Source organism: Nothobranchius furzeri, chromosome 16, assembly GCF_043380555.1.
Source record: "Nothobranchius furzeri strain GRZ-AD chromosome 16, NfurGRZ-RIMD1, whole genome shotgun sequence".
NCBI lineage: Eukaryota > Metazoa > Chordata > Actinopteri > Cyprinodontiformes > Nothobranchiidae > Nothobranchius > Nothobranchius furzeri.
Window position 1 is genome coordinate 5,130,776 of NC_091756.1, and position 26,854 is coordinate 5,157,629.

At 42.8% G+C, this 26,854-nt stretch overlaps 1 protein-coding gene across 2 annotated transcripts in view; it reads right to left on the reverse strand.

Annotated features, from left to right (window-relative positions):
- The window catches only part of jmjd1cb (jumonji domain containing 1Cb), a 173,811-nt gene extending 156,894 nt beyond the window's left edge, over window positions 1-16,917 (reverse strand). For both annotated transcript variants that reach the window (XM_015976266.3, XM_070545366.1), the window contains exon 1: window positions 16,712-16,917. In XM_015976266.3, coding sequence (XP_015831752.3) covers window positions 16,712-16,864 — 153 coding nt within the window. In that variant the 5' untranslated portion in view covers window positions 16,865-16,917. The remainder of the gene's footprint in view (window positions 1-16,711) is intronic.
- Window positions 16,918-26,854: the final 9,937 nt, after the last annotated feature.

Consider the following 26,854-nt stretch of genomic DNA (forward strand, 5'->3'; position numbering starts at 1 on the left):
TTTTGTCTGCCAAATAAATAAACAAAAACATAAACAGCGAATTTGGGAGGCGCTTCACAGCCCAACTTAATTAGCATACCAAGTCCGACACGTAGTTGTATAGTCACGCTTATGTGCTTAAAGGAAACTCCCGTTTATTGCAACCCGGTCTTAATTTCTAGCATGCAGTACGTTTGTTTACTCACGCTGACAACTTTGGTGCTACTTGGATTCCCCGGGGTATTTAGATCCATCGGCGAATCGCCGTCAGCGTATATCCATATAACGGGTGCGGACGGGCACCCGTGGTGCAGCCTCGAAATAAGACATTATCTGCACCAAAACGTCTTCATGTCGAAAGGTTTTGTTAGGAATCATTAACGTGATTCCCCTGTTCGTTTGGAGCGGGTCTGGGATTTCTAGGCGTAAACAGACTAGCCGCGGCTAATCTAACCGGCGCTTTTAATGACGTCACTGCCGTGCGCCAATCTGTTTTTATTAAGATTACCGGTAGATGTACCTTAAGCCTGATTTATGCTTCTCCGTCTGCGTCAGTGCGGAGACACGCAACGCCATTATCCGTCCTTGCGTAGGGCACGCAAGTACGTACGGAGTCGAGCCCACTTTTTTAAACATCCGTCGAACGAGACAGATTACGCAAGCTTGTGATTGGTCAGGATGCCTCTGTTGTTTACTGCGCCGCCATTGCAAAGAGAGCCGAGGATAACTAGCGGCAGACACGGAGAAGCTTGAAGAATACCTCGCGATAAAACTCTAAAAATATGAACGTTTAATTCCCCCGTGACTGGAGGAGTGAAAAGATGCGCAGCAAGCATTTTATTTGTGGACGGAAATGACAGGAAACGTGGGTTTAGAGGTGGGGAGCGCATGAAGTGGTGGGAGAATGAGAGACAAATATGTCCGTGTTAAAAGTCTCTTATATACACAAAAAACACAATATAAACACACGATCTTGGACCGATGAATGACAGGATACCACAGAACAGCGCTACGCCCTCTGTTGTCCTGCAGGGCAATTGCTTTGCAACACTCTCCAGGAGACGGAGAAGTAAAAGAGCAAAACGCTTCCGTCAGTCCGTGCGTGTCTGTCCCTTGCGGAGCTGACAGTCCTACTGTGGAGAAATTCGTTTTCTCCCTTTATTGACCAACAGAGTTGTTCAAAAGTACAGAACAAAACATATGGCATTACATCTTATGACAAAAATGCACCTTAAACAGAGTTTAAGCAGCAAACCATCACTCTGCAAATAGTGTATATACAGGTGCTGGCCAGTAAATTAGAATATCATCAAAAGGTTGAAAATATTTCAGTAATTCCATTCAAAACGTTAAACTTGTACATTATATTCATGCAATGCACACAGACCAATGTATTTCCAATGTTCATTACATTTAAATTTGATATTCATAAGTGACAACTAATGAAAAGTCCAAATTTGGTATCTCAAAAAATTAGAATATTCTGAAAAGGCTGAATATAGAAGACACCTGCTGCCACTCTAATCAGCTGATTTACTCAAAACACCTGCAAAGGCCTTTAAAAGGTCCCTCAGTCTTGTTTTGAAGGCACCACAATCATGGGGAAGACTTCTGACTTAACAGCTGTCCAAAAGACAATCATTGACACCTTGCACAAGGAGGGCAAGACACAAAAGGTGATTGCTAAAGAAGCTGGCTGTTCGCAGAGCTCTGTGTCCAAGCACATTAACAGACAGGCGAAGGGACGGAAAAAATGTGGTAGAAAAAAGTGTACAAGCTCTAGGGATAACCGCACCCTGCAGAGAATTGTGACGACAAACCCATTCAAAAATGTGGGGGAGATCCACAAAGAGTGGACTGCAGCTGGAGTCAGCGCTTCAAGAACCACCACGAGGAGACTCATGAAAGACATGGGATTCAGGTGTCGCATTCCGTGTGTCAAGCCACTCTTGAACATGAAACAGCGCAAGAAGCGTCTCGCCTGGGCCAAGGACAAAAAGGACTGGACTGATGCTGAGTGGTCCAAAGTTATGTTTTCTGATGAAAGCAAGTTCTGCATTTCCTTTGGAAATCAAGGACCCAGAGTCTGGAGGAAGAGCGGAGAAGCACAGAATCCACGTTGCATGAGGTCCAGTGTAAAGTTTCCACCGTCAGTGATGGTGTGGGGTGCCATGTCATCTGCCGGTGTTGGCCCACTCTGTTTCCTGAGGTCCAGGGTCAATGCAGCCGTCTACCAGGAAGTTTTAGAGCACTTCATGCTTCCTGCTGCTGACCAACTTTATGGGGATGCAGACTTCACCTTTCAACAGGACTTGGCACCTGCACACAGTGCCAAAACCACCAGCACCTGGTTCAAGGACCATGGTATCCCTGTCCTTGATTGGCCAGCAAACTCGCCTGACCTTAACCCCATAGAAAATCTATGGGGTATTGTGAAGCGGAGGATGCAATACGCTAGACCCAACAATGCAGAGGAGCTGAAGACGACTATCAGAGCAACCTGGGCTCTCATAACACCTGAGCAGTGCCACAGACTGATCGAGTCCATGCCACGCCGCATTACTGCAGTTATTGAGGCAAAAGGAGCCCCGACTAAGTATTGAGTGCTATACATGCACATTCTTTTCATGTTCATTCTTTTCAGTTGGCCAACATTAGAGAAACAAACATTTTTTCATTGGCCTTTAGAATATTCTAATTTTCTGAGATACCAGATTTGATGTTTTCATTGGTTGTCACCTATAAATATCAAATTTAAACGTAATAAACATCGGAAATACATTGGTCTGTGTGCATTGCATGAATATAATGTACAAGTTTCACGTTTTGAATGGAATTACTGAAATATTTTCAACCTTTTGATGATATTCTAATTTACTGGCCAGCACCTGTATAGTGAGACAATTCATGATTTTAAGTGTTAACTTTCACCAGTTTTTGTATGCACGTTTTAAAAAATGCTGATAATTGAAAGGTTTAAGAACTTTACACACTTAATTCTTAACATTTAATTTTCGCAATATAAATTGAGGAATGTTATTTTTTGAATAAACTTGTTCGATAAATGGGTGTTTTCAAAAAGTATCGAATCGAGTTTGAAATTTTAGTATCGTGACAACCCTACTGCAGACTAATGAGGAGTAATATATGAAGAGCAGCCCGAACTGCCATCAGGACCAACGAAAGCTTCACATCCCAGTCTCTAATTAGCAGACACGTATTTCTTTAAAATACTGACAACAATGTGGTTCATGTTCAACCTGACCAGAAGACTGGGGCTGGTAACCAATGTGGAAATTGGCCTTCACTCCTAACATCTGCCAAGTGTGTTCCATCACTTCAGAAGTGAAACGAGTTACCCTATCTGTGTTAACAGGCATCAGGAGACTAAACCGAGAGATGACACGAGTCATCAAAAGAATGACGGTAGTGGTCTGTGCCATGTCCTTAGGTGCTGGTAAACAGTCAACCCAATTGGTGAATGCACAGGTAACTGTCAAGTATTTGATACCCCTACTGGACTTGGTCAGGGGTCCCACCTAATCAAATTGAATGTCAGACCATGGTGAAAACAGTCCCCTGTTCTGAAGAGGAGCTCTGTGGTTGGGATTTGAGGATTGAAATTGACAACAAACCAAACAGCGCTGGATGTTTTCCGAGAAGTCTCTACACATCCTTGGCTTGTAAGCAACCTGGCTCAGGGGTTCAAACGTGGCCTTGGCATGTTTGTGTCCAGCAGAAGGAGAGTCATGTGTTTGCACAATCATAACCCACCCCATCCCCCCACCCCCCTTTGAGTTCATGTGGTCTCGACATCCGGGGAACCTCACCACTCGGGCCGCTTTCATCCAGACCGCCGATGGGCAACCGTCACACAAAGGGTGCATAGCCGCTGCATGATTGCGTCAGATGGTTTTATAAATAAATTTTAGCTTATCAAACCATACAACCAAATAGATGTTATAACCCAGACACCACAATCTCTCTCAGACACTTAAGAAAGGTTTTGCTTAAACATCTAACTTCCATTCCATCCCTTCATTCATCATCCGTTATCTGTATAGCCATTAGGGATGTGAATCTTAGAGCAATTCACGATTTGATTGAATTCCGATTCTCTAGGTGTTGATTCGATTCAGAATCGATACTCGATTTAAATCAATTCACAATCAATGTTAACAAAGAGTGTCAGTTCTAGGATTAACTACTTTGTTGTACAAGTTAGTTAAAGCTATGGGACATTTTTATTTTACTTTAAACTGGTCATGCTCAAAAAAATGCAAATTTACAAGGTAAACAAGTGATTCTACAATCTTTTGACCAAAAGGCAACATTTATTTTTCTTACCTTGTAAAATATAACAAATATGTAGTTACCTAATAGTAGCTTTGAAAGCAATACAGTCAAATACTTTTCAAGTATCTGTGGAAACAAGTTTATTATTTGAGTCCTCAACCTGTTTAAAAAAAGTGCCTCAGATTTCTTACAAAGGAAAATGTGTTCTCTCATTTATCAATAACTTCAAATAAATACACGAGTAATCCTGAGTACTCACTTATCGACTTAGAACATAAATATGAGAATATCACAAAATAATGAGTATGGAAAAAATTACATTCAAGTGCCCTCTTATCAGCAGATTCAAAAACAAATCATCTCAATTTATGGGACCACAAAAGTAAACGGAGTACTAACTCTCCTAACAAAGACCAAAAATACAGACAAAAGTGCATCTCAAACCTGTAACGTGCCAAACATTTGAGTTCTTGGGATCGATTCTGAACCTTTGTGAATCGATTCTGAATCTTTATAAATAAGCTTCCTGATTCAAACTTGAATCGATTTTTTTCAGCACCTCTAATAGCCATCATTCCATTCATACTTTGTCATGTACAATTATTTAGTTCAGGAAAAAGAATTAAAATCATTTTTTGTAAACTATACTCTTGACTCTGTTTGAATCAATGTAAACCGTGTGTTCCCTGAATTAGTCAAAGAAACTTAAGTCTTCTGATTAAACATTCAAAGGCCAATCAGATTGATATTTCATATTTATATGGAATATCACATCTTATTGATCATATATGTAGTCAATCTTTAACACTACAAATGGATCATGCAACCTTTCATCTGTAAACGCAAGTTTTGTGGATGGCAACACATTTTAAATACAATAACTGTGTATTTATTCATTTCATTTATATTAATTAGTATTAAATTCATATGTTCCCAACATTTTCATCTTAAGAGGTGTGGTTCTCTGAAAAATATTTTTAATGATTATATCTGATTATAATCAGTCACTGAGCTTTTCATGCAGGCTGAACATGAAAATAGTGTCCTAGACCTGTCTCCTGCATTACACCCAAGCACACCAGCTGCGAAGCGCCGCGAAGCGCCGCGAAGCGCCGCGAAGCGTTCACCAAATTCACGCGCTGCCCGTTGCTCCTCTGTTCACATCAGGCGAGAATTTCTGACGAGCGCTTCTGCTCACACCCACGGTTTTCCAAAACCAGAGCGCCCACCCCTGTGCCATTTTGCTGTGTGTGTGTGTGTGTGTGTGTGTGTGTGTGTGTGTGTGTGTGTGTGTGTGTGTGTGTGTGTGCGTGTGCGTGTGTGTGTGTGTGTGTGTGTGTGTGTGTGTGTGTGTGTGTGCATAATAAGTTTGCCCTGCTTGTTGACATCAGAAACTGCGCTGATCCTGCTGCAGTTTTGTAGAAATAAATAACCTAGTGTTTGTGTTAGTGTACAGTACTATTGTTTATTTACCTTTGATTTAAACGTATTTGTTTGTATTCACATTTATTAAATCTAGGGCTGCACGATATTAGAGAAAACCTGCGATATGCAATAACAGTGATTAATATTGCGATGACGATATTACTTGTGAAAAATAAAAACTTAACTCAGGAACTAAAATAATCAAAACAAAGAAATTAAAAAATGACTAAAAAAATCATAAAAATGAGAAAAGCAACAGATGTGAGGGAAGGGAAAAAGAAAATGAACAAGAAGGGGCAATCAGTGGATCCCAGGAAAAGCAGAATCAGCAAAAAGTGCAGAACTAAGCTAACTCAGATGTTTTCCAACCATCAAAATTAAGTGCCGTCCGCCTCGGGGGCGGGCATCTTACCTATGACAATCCACCCAATTGGCCAAATGGGTGAAGAGCTCTAATTTGTTAAAAAAAAAAACACCATGCTTCCCTTTGATTGACAGAATTAATTGTGTGTAGCAAACATTTGAGCTGACCATTCATTACGATATTTATCTGTTCTTTGCGATATGCATATTGCGCATGCATGCTGATATCGCGATAACGATATATTTGCGATATATTCTGCAGCCCAAATTAAATCCATCTTTTGCTGTAAAAACTATGGAAAGGCTGTGTTTCTCCTCAGGAGTGTGTGTGTTTGTTCATTTTCATCGCTCTAGTCTGTTTAAATACGCAAAAATGATCACATTTATCAATCGCGGTGTTCTATTTAGAAAAATTTATGAATTTTGTTAAATTTATCGGTCTGCCTCTTCTGTTTGGGTTTGACTTCCTGCCAGAATTGACGCGGCTCACTAAAACATTAGGGCCCACGCAGAAATAGTGGTGTACTCGCCCATCCCTGGTGAAGGGTGCTTCTGTGACCACACTGATTGGCTACACGTCACATGTAATAGGGAGCCTAATGGCGCTTACACATTAGCGTCGGGAATTTGGTTTCACACACGGGTCAGATTAGCGTTTTTGGTTCCGAGGCGACTTTTTTCAGACCTCCTCTCCAGCGCTCAGACTGGGACCAAGGTGACACTACGGACTCATTGGCCAGCTGAAATTATGCCTACCACCTATGGTTGGACAACGATTCAATAGTTCAATATATCTATAGATGGAAATGTGGTGCGATAGACTAAAACATGGTTTGATAAAACATTGACAACCTATCAGGTAGCAGCATACTAAACTCACTCCTTACTCCTAACCGATCAAAACCACAGACTCAGCACGCTACGTCACCAGGCCCTCCCCTCTCAAACCAAAACAGAGCATGAGGCAGCCACAGCAAGATGTCTAGGGCTGCCACGATTGGTCGACAAATAAAATAGACCTTATTTTATAAACATTTTTTTAATCTCGCCTGCTGCGGCATGTTCTGCGTTTGCTTCCTGCCTTTCTGCTCAGCCGTCGCTTCGGCTCCAGGGCGCATGAGCAGCGGTGGCCATCCAGCTCAGCCTTCATCACCGGAAAAAGAAAACACGGCGAGTCGGCAACGTAGCTCAAAAGTTTGGGAGCACTATACAAAGACAAAAGAAAGGCACTAGGCTTGGGCGGTATTAAGGTATTACCGTATACACGCGGTATTACAAAATAGCGACGGTGTCAGTTCCAATACCGTCATGAAAAACAGCTGTGCGACTGACCAGTTCCTCTATCCTCCCCATACTCCAGCTCTGCAGGGAGAGCGTGTCGGCTGTGTCAGAAAACAACCTCCAGCTTACAAAGTCAATAAAAACCACAATTCTAAAAAAGCTGGAGGCCAAGTATGAATCTGATTCAGTGCACAAATTAATGCGAAAATGCCCTTTCCTCGACCCTCGTTACCGTGGCAGACATGAGCTTGATGACAGCGCACTGGCTGAAATCAAAGCTGAATTACAGGCTGAGATCATGAGCTTAGAGGGGCAAACAGCACCAGAAGCATCCGAACCATAGAGGAACGATCACAACCTGAACCCCCACGCAAAAAGATGTCTCTGTGAGCTCTCCTGCAAAAACGAGCCGCTGCGCTGACGCGCTGCGCCGGAGGGTCCCGTCAGCCGCGCAGAGCAGCGAGCTGGAGCTGAAATAACAGCGTACTGTTTGGAACCTGTTATTCAAGGGGACGAAGACCCTCTTCTCTGGTGGAAATATGCTGGCAGTAGTTTTCCCCAGCTGTCACGACTGGCCCGGAGGTATCTATGTAATTGTGCCACCAGCTCACCATTGGAGCGGGTTTTCAGCACCGCAGGTAAAGTTGTTGGTCCACGACGTGCAAACTTGAACCCAGAAAAAGTAAACATTCTGGTTTTTCTGGCGAGAAATCTTAACTAGATTTGTTGCGACATGCCGTAATGTGTCGTGTGTGTGTGTGTGTGTGTGTGCGCGCGCGCGCGCACGCGTGCGTGTGGCCGTGTGACGGAGTTTTCTTTTTATAATTTTAATGCAGTTGTTTTGGTTGCAATAATTTTTATAATTTCAATGTTTATGGTTATTCAACTCTTGTTGACTGTTACAGCTTATTTGCAGTGTTTCATGCTGCTCGTTGATAAGTTGTTCACTTGATTTGCGCACAACAGCGGTCCTGGGTTTTTACGTTGATTTATTGCAGTTGGACTGTTGACTCTTTGCACTTGTTTATAAGCCGCGTTTTTGTGTTAATAAATGTTGTTAATAGTGTGTGAGTTGCATTGTTATTTTTTTAGTAATTGTTTGGTATTCGGATTCAGAAAGGTAAAGGTCCACTTGAGGCTTACGTCATAATTTTTAAGTATTCACGGTAATACCGTATACCGGGGTAAAATTAAGTGGAAGTTAGACGGTATTCAAATTTGGATACCGCCCAAGCCTAAAAGGCACGTAAACTCTGCTAAGTGAAACGGTCCTTTAAAAAGGTAGCTGACTGATCAATCAAAACATGAATGCTCCGGTCAGCAGCCAAGTGAAAAGGCTCACTAAAACACACACAAACTACTCTAAATAATAAGTCACAATGCTAAATGCAAAGTTTACAGCAGAACATTGACCCAAAGGTTCCCTGATCGAGCAGACGCGTGAGAATACACTTAATGACCGCTTAGAAACAGAGCAAGCTAGTAGCTAATGCTAGCCACTATAATCCAGTGTGGTGTGCTTCTTCAAAGATTCATAATTGTTTATGCCCGCATCTTAATGCATCGATTGTGAGATTGTCCTCAGCTCTACCGAGTACCCCAGCTAAACAAACAAACACACTGCCTTAAAGTTGCTCTTGGCAATAGTGTGACTCAATGAGAAGAAATGTGCCGGTACACACGTCCAGAAATAACGGCACAGGTTATAGAACGCTAAAAGACTGTTCTACGATCTCTGAGCTTTGGTAGATCATCATCACTTTATAATCCTTGATCTTAAATCGTCAGATCACACAGCCCTAGTTCAGTCTCCAAAAGCAACACAGCTAATGCCCGCCTTTGTTTGCCTTATTAAGGAAGACACTGCGTATTAAACGCCGCCCACAGGCTCGGGGATTACCGGATTCCTGAGAAGTCCCTCGGATTTGTGTGTGAACACTACATCGCCCTTTCAAGACCGAACTCACGCTATTCAACCCCACCAAACACCGACCGTGCCGGCGCCAATGTGCAAGAGCCGTAAGTCTTCCCCCTTTCTAGTCGGCTCATGGGTCCCCGGAACAAAAAAAATAAAGAATGCAAGTCAATGGGGCAAAAAGTGTCATTTTCTAATTCACTTTGCCTTATGCCCTGGATTGCATATGTTATACTTAAATTTAAATGAAAAGAAGGTATATGCAGAAATCTCAAAATTAAATGTAAGACTTTTTCAAGACTTTTAAGACCTTCTAAAAATAAAAATTAAGACTTTATCGCAAAGAACTAATCAACTGTTAAACAGTCATATTGTTTTTAAATACCGCATCGCTTCGTTTTCCACTTCATGTCGGGCAACGTCACATCTGGGACAGCGAGGCTGTAGCAATAATACGTAAAGCCACGTGGTACAAAAATGCAAACCGCGCACATAGAACAAAAAATAATTATTAGTTCACATGCATCTATTTTTCATCCCTACAAACTCAAGAGGATGTGAAAAAAGTGACGACTAAATTAACTCCCCCGAAACAAGGTCCTTGCGTGCTGCAGATGTGCATCTATTCTACAGGGGGTTTGTAGTGACCTTTGACATTTACACACATTTATTTTGTTAATAATTAAGAAAACATATTTAATGTGATATTTTTTGCAAAATGCAAGCAATTTTCTACCAGTGATACTGTTCAAGAGAGCTAAATATAATAAACTGATGGAACTGATCAGATAATGATTAGGAATCATCATATAATAATTAACAATTATGAGACTAATTCACAGAACACTAAACATAAAAAATCTGAAAATATTCCAAATTACTGTAATCACTGTCAGTGTTGGGAGTAACATGGTACAAAAGTAATTCATTACTGTAATGCATTGCTTTTTGCTGTAATGTGGTAATGTAAGGCATTCCAGGGAAAGAAAATGGTAATATTTACTCGGTACGAATGTCAGTAACGCGGTAATTACAATACATTTCCTAAAAATTCAAATTGCGGGAAGCCTGAAAAAAGATCCAGTGTCCACATATATGACGTCATTTATGGACTTAGCTTTGGGGCATTCTATGAGCAGAGAGGAAACAGCGGTAACGGCTCAAATACTCCAGCTGCGTCCTGCGCGCGGCCGCTGTTATATTCACAAAATCGCTCCACCAAAACAAAGTCATTCACTTGTGATTGGTCATATCAGCCCATATTCTCTGGTACTTCATGTTAGGGCTGCTCAATTAATCGAATTTTAATCACGATTACGATCTGAGTTTTGAACGATTATAAAAAACATAACAAGCCGATTATTTGCTCCTCCCGCTTGCGCTGCCCTGAGTTGCAAATGAAGCGCTCCTCCACAGTGTTGCTAATTTAGCGACTTTGACGCTATTTCTAGCAGCTTTTCAGACCCCCTTCTTGACTTTTTAATCCTAAAAGTACCTAGCGAACACCTGAGAAACATCTCTGGTGACCCTTAGCTACTTTCTGGATAACTGTCGTCGACATTTCCTGCAGGTTAGCTAAACACTCCGCCTGTGCTCCGGACCGTTCTTCACAACATTAGGAAAGGGAATGATGTAGTGATGCGTCGGTCGCTAAAGAAACAGCTCTCGGAGCCGGCTCCTTGTTGGATTAACCAGAGTGAGTGACACACACACCGTACCTGCGGACTCCTGAGCAGCTAAAAACAGCTAAATGTGCGCGTGCAGCGTGCTAAACACACGTGCAGCTTGCCCCGATTGCTGTGAGACCGGGGTGGGGGGTGCAGCTGTGGTCGGGGCAATTATTACATTAACTGATGGGCCTGTAAATAGTTTATAAATAAGGTAGAAATAAGTTCCTCACGCTGATAACTAATCTCTCTGAGGACACAGTCCTACAGCACCTTGACACGACTCAATAAATGTTATGCAACATTTTGTGAACATCAATTTATTTGCATTTATTTGTTATAAATGCCACTGTATAATTCTTGCTGTCAGTATTTGCAAGATATTGGTATTTGGTTCTGTACTGGTTAGACTCAAGGTCTATAGCCCTTGGGTCATAGACTATGAGCTATAAGTATATTGGTCTTTCTATACTGGGAATCAGGAGTTCTTTTAGTGATCATCTTGTTTCTTATTTTTGTCCTGATTGTGCCCTGAGCAGTTTTATGACTGAATAAAAACAAATAAAATCAACATAAATTGAAAAATCGTCCTAAATAACCGTGATCTCAATTTCAGTCACCATAATCGTGATTATTATTTTTGCCATAATCGAGCAGCCCTACTTCATGTACTTTTCAGCTGAGTTCATAATCTGTGCCCCGGTGATCTCAATTCACTGCTGCAGGAGTGCAGTGCCTAGTAAGCTTTTCTTTTTTCTTTTTTTTTTGCGTTCGGTAGATCCCTTTGGCTGATTAGTTAGAAAGTAGGAAATCTGGTTTACAGTTTTTCTGGAAGACGGAGAAAACATGCAGCATGCAGGAAGGTCAGAGAGAGAAAGGGCCAGAAATTATTCAAAAAATCAAGAAGAAAAAAAATAGGTTGATTTATCCCCAACACACATTTTTACCAGTGAAAAGCAATAATATATAAGCATTTAATATTTATACGTGTGATAGAATCAGATCACCCCAAAAGTCAGTCCCACATCCAGGGCCGTATCAAGACATTTGGGGACCAAGGCAAATATAGGCTTGGAGCCCCCACCACCCCACTCCCTGCTCAGTTAATGGCAGCGTGTTGAGAGTACAGATTGTTGTTGCTTTTATTTAATAAACAATCATTTTAAAGCACTGTTATTATATCTGACTGTTTTTAACAGCAACCCTAGCTCAGACACCACATCACCTTCCACATATATGTCATGAGCTCACTGAGCGTCACATGACCAGATTCATACTGAAGTTGTTTTGGTGAAAGTAACTTAAAGTAATGCAAAAGTAGTGTAATGCCTTACATTTTTAAATCAGTAATATTGTAATGTAATGAATTACTTTAAAACGAGGGTAACAAGTAATAAATATTGCATTACAGTTTTGAAGTAACTTGCCCAACACTGATCATTCTTAAGTAGGATGAGCAGATCCCAACTCGCCAAATGTGGGTCAGAGACTACTCACTGTGGGACGTAAAGCTTCAACGATAAAGTAAAAACAAACAAAAAATAACTACTCTGCTTTTTATCTCTAACATGACAAACATATACATACAATTATTATATAATTGATGTCTATTATGATATGTTCTATTTGAATTAAACTTGAACAAGCAAAAGCTTTAATGCTGTTTCTTAGTTCCTCTCTAGCTACCACAGCTTAGCTCAGACTGGACCTTCTACAGTGGCTCTGAGTAACTTTAGCTACAGTTACTTTAAACAATCAACTGATTTTATAAATATAGACAGGCCCATTACAAAATAATGAAGGTTTAAGCAGCTTTTTAACATTTTCATTGAATATTTGTGCTGACTTTCCACAACAGAATGATAGTAAAAGTACCAGAAACATCTTTAGAACGGTTTGTTTATTTTCCACTAACATCTCATTGAGAACAGATCCATACTGTTTAGCAAATTTTTCTTCTTAATTTCAAATCTCATATATAACATGTAGGGTAGACATGCCTAGAAGGGTTTACACAACTCGCCCCAAAAAGAACACAAGCCTCGGGAAACATCAGTTAAGGCTGAAGCTGAAAGGAGACAAACCTGTTAAAGTCCTTCACAGAATACTGTGGTACTTGGAAGGGGATTTTGTTGATTTTACGAACTTTAAGCTCCAATTGCTGCCAGTTGACTTGGTTTCATAAAAAGGCAATTTTCACTGAAAAGCGACAAGTTTGCAAGTATGAGACGAACAAATTTTAAATTCACGTCAATACTAACCAAATTTAAGACTTTCCTAAATAGATTTAAGACTTTTTAAAGACTTTTAAGGGTCTTAACTCATTCACTGCCAATGACGACTTTTTTACTGTGTGGGCGTTGGAACGAGGCCTTCGCACCCTGAGAACAAACATCTCAGCTCTACAGCCAATCTTCATCCATGTACGTCACATGTCACATGATCGGGAAACAGAAAATCTACGTGTTAGATCGTTTTGGACCGCTGCTGTAAAAAAAAAGAGGCGCAAACTGGAAAAGCTTCTGCTGACCACAATTCGACAACGGATTATGAAAGAACGGATAACGCTCGAAGCGCGCGGATTCTTCCCAACATAAGAGGTGAATCTGCTCTTTGTTTTGGTAGTTCTGGCGTTGAAGTCATCATAGAGCGCAACGTTCTGTGACTCTTAAAAAAAAACTGTAAACAAGCTGAAAAATGTTGGCAGTGAATGAGTTTATTTTCCTTTAATCAAATTCAAGACTTTTTAGACTTTAAGACCCTGCGGATACCCTGTGTGTTTCGGCCATGCAAGTCACATACTTTGAGATTTATCAGCTTGTAAAAGTTCGTAATTAGCATGACCAGAAATCAGACATCAGCACGTCGCACATGTTATGTCACCACAGAATCTTCTCTCCCCTAGCGTAGCTGCTACTTACCAAATGGCCATATTTATGGTGGTTCTTACCTCCTGAAGGAAGGATTTGAAATTCACTGAACTTACAGCCATTTTCCCTCTGTTTTTTAAGAGTCTGGTTCGATGACATCACTTTCGTGATGCGCATTTGTAGTCCTGGACGTATTTTCACACAAAACCTAAAAAAGTGTTTCCCCCGTTCAAAAATAAGCGCTTTCCTAGTATCAAAATGTGTCTCTACAATTCATAGCCATCATATGGGAAACCCATGGCACATAACAAGCGGAATTAGAATGTAGTGTTTTAGCCCCATTGACTTGCATTCATTTTTTTCGTTCTTCCGGGGACCCATGATGCGGAAGTAACTTAGGCTCCCTATACTGACCCTTTGCACGTGACGTCACGCCACTCATGTGACCGCCCCCTTCGCCATGATGGACGGCAAAAAGACCGTTTACACCCATAGAAACTCCAGTGAAGCTAGTCAAAACAAGTAAGCTTGCAGCCTTTTAGGGCTTTTATTTAGTTGATTTGACAGTAAAATGGTTTTAGCTTGCTGTGTGGTTGGCTGTACTAACAGACACGGACATAAACTCAACTCGTTTTTGTTTTTAATAACTTTGATGGAGACTGAGGACGGAGACGAACTGCAGCGATCAATCAAGCGGACTAGCAGGCCTCAGATTTGCAGCGAACATGTTTTTACCGGGTAAGATGAACGTTCATTTATTTCACGAGGAAGACAGGGACAGGGATACATGTGATGTGTTTATACTAGTTATTGATAATCCTGATGGACGGGTATTTCACCACGGGGGCTGCGCTCCGTCCACTGTAGTGTAAAGCGAGACAATTATTAACAATATTAAAGCTCCGGTGTATGATTACGTGTGTTAAAATGACGTTATTTATTTATTTATATGAGCGTCGGCGTTCAGAGATCTTCTCATTCCGGTGTGAGCAGCAGCTGAACCCGGTACCAGCAACAGAAGCTGGTAGGGATCCGGACTTTAACAATCAGCTTTGGTGTAAAGTGAAATGTTGTTTACAACATAAAGTTATAAATCCAGAGGGGTGAATTTAGGCAAAGTCAGCAACATGTTTACATCGGCGAACAGCTGCAGAGAGAACGTAAGCTAACGTTGGTAAGCTAGTTAGCATACCGCTCTCTATGAGCCCCCGCTAGATGCGCAACTTCTTCTGATAACTGAACTAGTGGAAGGAATGCTGGAGCAGTTTTGTTTTTGTTTTGATCGCAAAAACAATTTCAGGCTCTACTTTTCCCTTTGTTTAGTAATTGTCGCTCACTGTTTACATGCTTTAGCCATCCACCATGGTGGACCCACGTGATTAGGTGACGTCGGTGCAAAGGGTCAATAGGCAGGACGCTCATTTGTCCCCAAAAAGAACCAAGATAAAATGCTTGATAACCTCAATTTACGATTGGAGCATTTCTGGCGGTCTTCCATACAAACCAGAGCGCTCTTAACACACATCATACACAGCAGGAATATGTATCGGATCAATTTATGTTCAAAGCATTACAGCTGTCAGGCGCATCCTTAAGGTTGTCAAAAGAAAAGAATCTGGTTTAAAAAGAATTGAATTGGCATAATTAAGTTGCTGTGTGAGCCAGGTCTCTGATGATATTTACTGATGATTTGAACAAACATTAATGTTTACCTCCTTTTACGCTTAACTGACAATACCAAAACTAAACTAAAGCAGATCAGTTACATCAGACACAACACAGACACATCTCTAACATATTCATTGTTGGCTGATTCCATTAATGTGAGGAAGCTGTTCTCTGGAAAGACACCTAGAAGCAAAGCCAGCATGCTGAATGATGAAATCAGAGGTGTGTTGTGGGTGGCTGTGTTATCTGCACAGGCAGATAGGTGTCTGGGAACAAAAGAAAACGGAGAACACCCTCCCTGCACATTGTGTACTGGCTTATACTGTGGTCCCAGCCAGGGGCTTGTTAAACGACACATTTTCATTGTTGCTATGTTGGCACATGGGCTTTTAAAAAGCCTCTACATATGAGGGGCTGTGATTTCTAGACAAAGCAAAATCCGTGATTTGATTATAAAACATCATCTAGTCCAAGCCAGGGGACATATTGCTGCTGCGTGGCATGGGAATGACAGCATGTTCTCTTGATGCTTGTGAACACAACCCGACCATTGTTCATCGAGCCTACTTGATGTTTTTACACGTGCCAGCAGCATTCCTGCGTCTCTGTTCGAACCCCTGGGGTTGTGATCAGCTAGAAACTAAACACACACACACACATATTATCGAGTACTGGTCCCCCAAAACAGCTCTGTGAACGGAACCCACGACCCAATCAGGATCAGTCCGGTCTGTGAGGCAGGAGTAGCTGTGGGGAGCTAAACCCGCCGCCGTCAGCTGATTTGCTGTTAGAGCAGATTAAACATGGAGCGTCTGGGAGTAAAATTCCTACACCCACTTCCACGACTGCCAAGTGTTGCCAGGATTTTATTGGTAATCCTGTGTGGACCAGGGACTTTACAGCCCTGAAGAGCCCGGTGGGTGTCAATCTTACATTAGCTCATTTAGTTTGGGTGGAATAAGCAGAGCTGTCTAGAGACGCGCTATTTGCTTTTCATAACCCCCGCTGGCTGCCTGCCTACCTACCTCTTACTTTTGTTGTTGTTTGATAAATAGTTACAAGATTCATAGAAATAATACCACTTTAGCTGTCAACAGTAACAAATACATGTAGAGTGGTCCGTCCAATAAGAACAAAGCAAGCCCAGAATAAACCCAGGCTGGCGGAGCGACAGCATCGAGTCGCTGGCTAGCCAACAACCACAGAAGATCCCAGAACAGCGGAAGCTCCGACCAGCGTCTCCTTACCGTCAGCTCGGTGTCGCTGTCGCGATTGCTGACGGCTCGTATGACCCCAGTCCTCCATGGCCAACGAGCGATGTCGCCGATTTCAGGTGACTTGTCTCCGCTGACACAGAGGAACCGCTTCCCGACCAGCTCCGGCCGAGCCTCGACAGCCATGGTCGACTTCACTAGTCGAACACCCCCCTCCCCCCCACCCCCTAGCAAAACTTCCCAACAGCGATGTCCCTAAAAAGCAGTCATTTACGACATCAAAATGGCTGTTTTTAAAATCCAACGTTATAAAAATAAAACAAATTAAAAATTGTTGGTCGTTGGAAGGTGAAACCCCGACAGCAGGGATTTAAATGAATAACAGTCTCCACCCGCTCAAGCGTTGCTGTCTGACGACTAAGCAGCACCAAATCCATAATCATTTTCCTCCGCTCAGTCCTGAAGCATTCACAGGCTTCACCACCGATGTATCCCTCCGCTAAACCTGGCTGCCATCACATCGGCGCTACTTTCTTTACCCAGTGGTTGTTTCTGTTCAAATCCCACGAACCCAACCAGAACCAGCCTCTTTCCGGTTTTGTTCCACAACGCTGCTGCTGCTGCCGGTCCCTGCAATCTTCTACCAAACATTCTCCTTTCCCCGGACATGTCCACTTTTCATTCTCTGTTAGGGCAGGGGAGGGACCGGGGGGAGGGGGTGGTGTGGCGGACACTGGCCACACGTTGCGTGTGTGTGTGTGTGTGTGTGTGTGTGTGTGTGTGTGTGTGTGTGTGTGTCCAAACTGAGACAAACATCTGTATCATATAAACAGTAAAAAAATAAAAATGAATAAATAAAACAATTCAACAACTAAAACAAACTATGTATGTTTTATAAACCACACTAAAATATAAAATCTAAAATGTAGACGTTAAAATGGACATAGGAGGACATTTTCAAAGTAAAAAAAAAAAAAAAGTCGGATTGTAAGTGAATGCAGCACAGAACCACAAGCAGTGGTCTCCATCCTTGTTGGCCCAGGATGGCCCAGGAAGGAGTCAGGTAACAATAAGAGGACAATAAATATCCCAGTAAGTAAAATGAAGTTTGACAGAACCCTAAAGTCATTATTGCTGCCTACTAGAACAATTGAACTAGGTTCCATTTTTGGTTCTTTTTTTAAACACAGAAAAGGTTTTTCTTTACCTTGCTGACGTTTCGTTTGCAGACTGCAGAACTTCCTCAGAGCTGACGCTGATGGTGGCGCCGTCACTTCCTGCTCTGTTTATCTGCGGGCAGCAGAGGACGTTGTCGCACTCTGCTGCCCGCTCTCCCCTCTCCGACGATGCAGTCCCATGTGCGATCCAATGTGTAGAGCCCATCGTCTCTGTTCATGGTCCCACATCCACGTCTCCTTATCTCGATAGCTTCTTTTATCCATCTTTTGTATTTCTGTTGTTCGGTGTTTATGATCCTTGTGTTGTCCCAGTCCATTATATGGTTTTATCTTGTGCAGTGATCTGTTACGGCTGACTTCTTTATTGTGCTTCTTTTGCTGCTCTTGTGTGTTTTCGACTTGTTTCTTTCTCACACTCCTTTCTATGTTCTATTGTTCGTGTGTTGAGTTGGCGTCCGGTTTCTCCTATGTATGTTTTATTGCAGAGTTTGCGTGGGATTTCGTTAATGACTCCACATTTATGTCCAGCTGGTATTTTGTCTTTTGGGTGTACTAGTCTGTTTCTAATTGTTGTGTATGGTTTTGTTGGTGTGTTTATGTTGTGTTTTTTCATTGTTGCTCTTATTTTTTCTGTTATGCCTTTGATGTATGGTAGGGTTATCACTGGTTCTGGTTCTTGTCTTTCTGGGTTTCTGGTTCTTTGCTTTGGTTGTTCTTTTCTTTCTGTTGTTGTTTGTTATTTTCCTTTGTTTATTGCCCATGTCGGGTATCCGCAGGTCATTAAAGCATGTTGTATGTGTTTTTCCTCTTGTTTACGGTCTCTTTCTTCTGTTACCATGTTTGCTTGGTGACATAATGTTCTGATTGCTGACATTTTGTGTATGGTGGGGTGTTTTGATGTCCATAATAAGTATTGGTCTGGGTGTGTTGGTTTCCTGTATGTGTTTGTTTAGGGTCCCGTCGGTCTGTCTGGTGATTTCCATGTCCATAAATGCTATGCTGCCTTCTGTTTCTAACTCATAAGTGAACTTTATGCTGCCTGTGTCGTCAATGTTATTCAAGTGTTGTGTTAGTGTTTCTGTTTGTCCTTTTGGTATGATTTCCAGTATGTCGTCTACGTAGCGTTTCCATAGTTTTATTTTGCAGTTTGGGGGGGGGGGGGCAGTGGCTATGGCTTTTTGTTCTAGGTCTTCCATGAAAAACTCGCACAGGGTGGCTGATAACGGGTTACCCATGGCGAAGCCTTCCAGTTGTTTGTATATTGTGTTGTCGTATGTGAAGTCAATTCAAGTTTATGTTAAGTATATGTAATAAACTTGAATTGGATTGAATTGAATAGGTAGGGATAGCAGAACAAGGAGAGGGGGATGAAGGCCACACCAAAGCCAGCCTGAACAGGTGAGTTTTCAGCTGCTTTTTGAAGGAGACCACTGAGTCCACTGATCTCAGGCTCAGGGGGAGAGAGGTCCAGAGTCTGGGGGCCACAGCAGCAAATGATCTGTCACCTTTGGTCTTTAGCCTGGTGCTGCACAACCAGTAGGCTTTGATCACTGGACCTCAGGGACCTGCTGGGGATGAACAGACTAAGAAGATCACCAATGTAAGATGGTGCTTGTCCATGTAAGGCCCTATAGACCAGAACCAGGATCTTGAAATGAACCCTGAAGTTGACTGGCAGCCAATGAAGCTGGAGGAGAAGTGGGGTGATGTGGGTGTGTTTGGAGGACTTGGTCAGAAGCAGAGCACAGGCGTTCTGAACCACCTGTAGACGGTTCAGGGAGGTTCTGCTCAGACACGTGAAAAGAGAGTTACAGTAGTCTAAGCGTGAGGAGATGAAGGTGTGGAGAACTGTCTCAAGTTCAGAGCGGGACAGAATGGGACTCAGCTTAGCAATGTTCCTGAGATGGAAGAAGGAAGAGCCAACAAGAGAACTGACATGAGAATCCAGGGTGAGAGCTGGGTCAAAGGTCACACCAAGATTCCTGACAGAAGGTTTGGTGTGAGAAGCAAGCTGACCAAGAGAGTCTCTGACTTTGTTAACCAGCTTGTCTGGGGCACAGATGACGATCTCAGTCTTATCTTCATTCAGCTGAAGAAAGCTCCCACCATCCAGGTTTTAATAGAATCTAAGCAGGTGTGTAACAGCTGCAGCTTACACATCTCATGGGGCTTAAAGGAGATGTACAGTTGGATGTCATCTGCATAAAGATGGTAAGAGATTCCTTTGAAGGAGCTCAGGATGTGCTGAAGAGGAAGCAGATAGAGGAGGAAGAGCAGAGGCCCCAGCACAGAACCTTGTGGGACACCATGGGTAAGAGAGGTGGTGGAGGACCTAAACTTGGAGACGGCCACAGAAAAGGAGCGCTCGGAAAGATAAGAGTCTCTCAGCCTCTCCAGTATCAGGTGATGGTCAACAGTGTAAAAGGCTACAGTCAGTGAAAGCACCGTCATCTGCCTCAGGAGCCCAGACCAGGGTGCTGTACCCTGGTTTTTGACCCAGCTTTCCTGGCCTGCTGGAACAGTTTAAAACACTGCCATCCAACTCTTGATCCCAGACCAGGGTGTTGCAGCCTCGATCTGACATAGGATACAGCTCTCCTGGTCGGCTTGAACAGTTTAAAACACTGCTCTCCTCTGCTCGAGCGTATCGCACAGTGCTATGCCATGGTTCCAAGCCAGGAACCTGCTCTCCTGGCCTGCTGGAACTGTTTAAAACACTACCATCCACCTATTAAGCCCAGACCAGGATGATATGCCCTGGATCCGACTCAGGTTACAGCTTTCCTGGCCCGCCGGAACTGTTTTCTGGCTCTTGGTGAGTGCAGATGCTTTTTTCCTCATCTCCCTCCCTGCTTTTCCCAAGGCTCTTTGTGTCCTGTCTGCCTGTGCACTGCACTTCTCTGCATTTTTACTGGAAACTGGAAATTATTAAACATGGATCTGGTCAGTTGGTCTTTCAACACGATTGACAAAATCTTTTCAACAATGAGAACGGGAGAAGGGGCTCCCGGATGCCCCTCTGGGACAGAGCCAGCTGGGTATATCATGGACTCCTGGAAACAGTGGAACTTGATATGCCTCTCTCAACTGTCAGTAGAGGATTCTGAAGATGTTTGGATATTCGTCGTTTTGGTGTCGGGATTGCTGCTGTTTGGCCTGAGCGGTTACCTGGCATTCTGGAAAATTAACAAGCTTTTGAGGAATATTGGCTTAATCCCGGAGCTCAGGGATGGAATGCATCGTGCTGTAAACTCACAGACTCAGATAATTGTCCAGATGAGTCTTAAGCTTGGAACTTTGGCTGAGATTCAGGCTCTGGCACAGAAGGTGAATTTGATCAAGGAGAGAGTTGACGGATCAGCACGAATTGGAATAGTTTGATAACGCCATTATTGGATCAGGAGGGGTTGAAGACCGACAGAACTCTAAGGCAGAGAGGAAATTATCTCTGCCTGTACCCAAAACAATTCTTGCCGTGGAACCATCTCTAGGATTCAATGTGCTCTCTAACCCAATTATCTCCCTCCCTTTTCCAAACTGAGGTGGTCAGCGCTGCTCTGCGGTTGCGCACTCTGAAGTGAGGAGAGTCCCAGAGCCTTCCATCCCCACCTAGTGGAGACTTATGTTGTGTATCATCTGAAGTCTGTGTGCATATCTGTCTGAGGTGTTTTTTTTTTTTTTGCATAGCAAAGCTATGCTATTCAGAGTTACCCTCTGTTGAGGGTAACTCTGAAGTGCCTTTCTTTTCCCTCCCCCGACTATCCTCATATAAACCCTCCTGATCTATAACGATGGCACGACTCATGTTGCGAATGACCACAGTCACCAATTCTTGTCATGTGTCTATGTATGCATGTCTGATCTTGGAATTGTCTGCACTGAAACAATTGAATTTCCCTCTGGGATTAATAAAGTATTTTTGAATTTGAATTTAATTGAATTTGAATTTAAAGTAACCACTTACGAATCGTTACAAGTGCAGCCAACAAAAATCCCAGAACCTTCAGAATTTCACTCTCCCACATACGTGTGCTCACACACACACACACACACACACACACACACACACACACACACACACACACACACACACACACACACACACAGGCAGATAAGAGTACTCAGTGGGTCCTAAAGTTAAACTCGGACCCAGCATTAGTTTTAAAGCCAAAATCCAAAACCCAACCCACATGCAAATTTCTTAACTGGGTTGGGTCCAGAGAATTTTCTGGAGGGGAGCACAAGGGTCATGGGAGTTTTTTCGCCCAGGCCCAACCACTTTCAACATGGGCCCACCTGATCAAATGGCTTTCTTAAATAAAATATGTGTAAATTTATTTTATTTGGAGGGGTGCCCTTTTAGGTCATCATGCGGTGAAATGAAAGGGAACTAAATTGAAATAATATATCCAATGCTATTTGCTGCATGCTGACCGGCAAGGATAAAAAAAATCCAGTTATGATCAACTTTTTTCCTTTCCCTTTAATTTTTAAATAATAATTAACAAACATTTTATACCATTACATTTTCATTTAATGTAATATTGAATTAATATTTAGAATAGGGCTGAAACGAATCATCAAATGATTCAAATGGTTCAATTCATTGAATTCCTTGATTCATTTTTTTACTGATTCAAATCTTTGTTAAATGTGCGCATCACAGTCTGAGCACATCTTACTGGTGCACTATGTGGTAATCTAGGTGCAGTGGAGGAACTTATGGGCCATTCCCATCTGTACCGGGTCGGCCCGGGCCGGGTAGCCCCAGTCGGCCCCAGCCTGGCCCGGTTGATTCCACACATCCTTGCCTTAAGCCCATGTGGGCTGATTCTACCCACCAATCAGAGGCTTGCTCTAATGGAAGGTGTGCATTTGCTGTCAGCAGTGGGTGTGTTGGCCCTGGTCGGCCTGAAGCAGACCCCCTCGAGAAGAGGGCTGAGAATGAGCCTTGGTTGGCCCGGAAAAATACCAGGCCACCCAGATATGTAAACAACCTACGCTACCCGGCCCGGGCCGACCCGGAACAGATGGGAATGGCCCAATAGAGAAGCAAAGAAACCATTGTAACAGGCAGAAATAGTCCAAAGATTGGGATCAAGAGTTAAACTATGGGACGATTAGCTGATGCTGAGCAAGCGCGTAGCACTCTCACGATTAAGTAGAGTTCAGAAATAATGTAATGCTTGTGAATAACTAAACTCTACAAGCTGAAGAAAAATCCCCACCAACTGGTTTATTTGTCTGCAGCTATAGCGGTATGGAGCAGAACTGCTGCAGAATTGCTGCAGCTGCTACCTGGATTACAATAATAAAGATAATGCTGATAAACAGTGACGAGAAACTTCAAATATCTCTTTCTAAAATCAATAAATCTTAATTTTCTGATCTATAGTATGTGTTGCTAACCTTGAGTAGACATGCTTGCTCTTATACTAATGTCATTTGTTGTGCTTTTCCTGTCTGAGTGCAAATCCATGGAATTAAATATACATTTATTAACGTATATTATTCTTTTTTTTTTGGTTTATTGCAGAATTCTGTATCTCTACCCTGTTTATGTATTTAGCAGACGCTTTTGTCCAAAGCGACTTACAAGTGATAATCGTCATTTTGCCCTTGAGGCTAACAACAATAATAACAACAACAACTTGACATCAGTCATGGAGAGGAGGGAACAAGGAGTGGACAGTAGAGAGGGGGGACGGGTGCGGGGGGGGGGGGGGGGGTAGTTTAGAAGATGCTCTCCAGGGTCTTCAGGAGTTTCTTGAAAATTGAAAAGGAAGCCGCTGTTCTGGTAGTGCTTGGTAGGTCATTCCACATTTGTGGAACGATGCATGAGAAGAGTCTGGATTGTCCTGAGCGTGGTGTAGGCACCGCTAGCCGACGATCCTGTGATGACCGGAGCGGCCGGGCCGAGACGTAAGCCTTTGCAAGAGGATTCAGGTAGATGGGAGCCGTACCATCTCGGACTTTGTATGCTAGTGTTAGCAATTTGAATTTGAAGCGTGCTGTTAGCGGTAGCCAGTGGAGCTCAATGAACAGAGGGGTGACGCGTGCTCTTTTTGGCTGATTGAAGACCAGACGCGCCGCTGCGTTCTGGACCATCTGAAGAGGTCTCACAGTACAGCCTGGAAGACCAGTTAGAAGGGCATTGCAGTAGTCGAGGCGGGAGATGACAGTAGATTGCACCAGGAGCTGGGTGGCACATCTCATTTTCACTGTCCATATTGTTCATCAACATTTAGAAGAAGGGACCGATTTGTGAGTCATTTGGTGAACCACACAGTGGCACTGAAACCATTATCGTTTAGCAACACCTCTACCTGTCCGGCCAGCCACAGCAGCTCAAATACCTGTGCAGCTGACGAAAGCTAGCACAAGGTCAGGAGAAATGATTACATGCAAAATCTGTCGTCTGACATTGAATCTTTGATTTCATTTGAGAAGGAAACCCCAGAACAATGTAGATCAGATTTCACATAGTCGTCATCTACGGAGTCAGTGTGTTGATACCAAAAAAGATATCTTTGCTGTTCAGAAGTCTTTTACGGTGCATCCAAACCTATACACGTAATGAACAACACAGTTTCAGAGATCAGAATGTGAACTTGACAGATGTCAGCTGAATGCTCACTTTGCCCAGCGGAGTGTGAACATGACGAGTCACCAAATTTCAGCCCCCGTCCCACAGACTCTGAAGGATATCTTTCAGAATCTACACTTGATGAACTGGTTGATAACCTATGATTCAGTCTGGAGTTGAAGAAAAGCTTGTAAAAAAAACTGCAGGAAACATTTGCAAGTAGGACACCTTTGTCAGTTCTTTTAAGTTTCAGCGGAACAGAAACTACATTTCATGTCTCTGTCTTTGAACCAAAAACAGCTTGTTTTTGTAGACTATAGAGTGATTGTTACCCATGACAACAACAACAACAACAAACACCCTGCATTGTCCCTTCACAGAAGGAAAGGAGTCCTGCATACACAAGGCTACAGCAAAGCTGCATCTGTTTGAAAGACTGCCAGACATGTTGAAAACAGCCCAAAGTCCAGAGAAGGATGTAATGTGTGGAGCAGCTGTTACAAAATGCCGAGAGGAGATTGCATCGATCTCAGATCCAGCAGCTGAAAGGATGATCAAGTATTTGATTGCTCACAAGAAAATACCTTCTAATCTTCTGGAAACACTACTACTGATCACCAGCAGCAGAGACACCAAGAGACCGCATGCACAGAATGTGGTCAGAACGCTCTTGTTGGTCCTCAGCTCATAACTGCAACTGCTAAAATAGTGACTCATGATGGTGCAGTTAAGGGTTTGCAATTTTCTATGGTTTGATTATAAATGCAGTTAACTGTAGTTTTCATCATTCTAGCTCTAGGTCTCTAGAGCTAGAATAGGCCTCTGCTCTTCCTCCTCTATCTGCTTCCTCTTCAGCACATCCTGAGCTCCTTCAAAGGAATCTCCCACCATCTTTATGCAGATGACATCCAACTGTACATCTCCTTTAAGCCCCATGAGATGTGTAAGCTGCAGCTGTTACACACCTGCTTAGACTCTATCAAAACCTGGATGGCTGGGAGCTTTCTTCAGCTGAATGAAGATGAGACTGAGATCCTCATCTGTGCCCCAGACAAGCTGGTTCTCAAAGTCAGAGACTCTCTTGGTCAGCTTGCTTCTCACACCAAACCTTCTGTCAGGAGTCTTGGCGTGACCTTTGACCCAGCTCTCACCCTGGATTCTCATGTCAGTTCTCTTGTTGGCTCTTCCTTCTTCCATCTCAGGAACGTTGCTAAGCTGAGTCCCATTCTGTCCCGCTCTGAACTTGAGACAGTTCTCCACACCTTCATCTCCTCACGCTTAGACTACTGTAACTCTCTTTTCACGTGTCTGAGCAGAACCTCCCTGAACCGTCTACAGGTGGTTCAGAACGCCTGTGCTCTGCTTCTGACCAAGTCCTCCAAACACACCCACATCACCCCGCTTCTCCTCCAGCTTCACTGGCTGCCAGTCAACTTCAGGGTTCATTTCAAGATCCTGGTTCTGGTCTATAGGGCCTTACATGGACAAGCACCATCTTACATTGGTGATCTTCTTAGTCCCTACAACCCCAGCAGGTTCCTGAGGTCCAGTGACCAAAGCCTACTGGTTGTGCAGCACCAGGCTAAAGGTCAAAGGTGACAGATCATCTGCTGCTGTGGCCCCCAGACTCTGGACCTCTCTCCCCCTGAGCCTGAGATCAGTGGACTCAGTGGTCTCCTTTAAAAAACAGCTGAAGACTCACTTGTTCAAGATGGCTTCTGTATGACCTTCTTCATCACTCTCTCTTTATTCTGCTCTCCCACCTATCCCACCTTCCTCAGGATCCACTGATTTCCCTCTTTCCTATTCACTCTCTCTCTTTCTTTACATTTTTTCTTTTAAATCGCAATTGCTTATTCTTGCTCATTTTAAATATATTTTTAAACATTTTCGAAATGCTTTTTTATGTTTTTACAATTTTTATATTTTTTGTTTTTGTGAAGCGTCTCATGATTTTTATCTTGAGAGGCGCTATGGAAATGATACTTTCTTCTTCTTCTTCTTCTTCTTCTTCTTCTCTAGGATTTAACTGTAACATGTTTTATTTATTTAATCCTTTGAGGTACATCGACATACAGGAAAGTTTGCCCCAACTGTGACATGGTGTAGCTATCAAGACCGGCAAGATGGCGTCCACAATTTAGATGATTGTTTGCTACCAGATCCATTTTTGCCTTGTGTTGAGGTTGAGCACTGCAGGTTAGTTAATACTTTTACTTTTAGTTGTGTAAAATGTAAGGTTCATATTTTTGAATTAAATTTACATGTTGACTGACATTTGTCCAAAAATAACTAAAATATTCCAAAATATTCTAACTGTGTTCTCATATTTCTGTGGACTCACACTGATGTCAGTCATGTCATTGAAATCTTTGAACCCACAGAAGGGGAGAGCTTTCCTAACGAAGATCG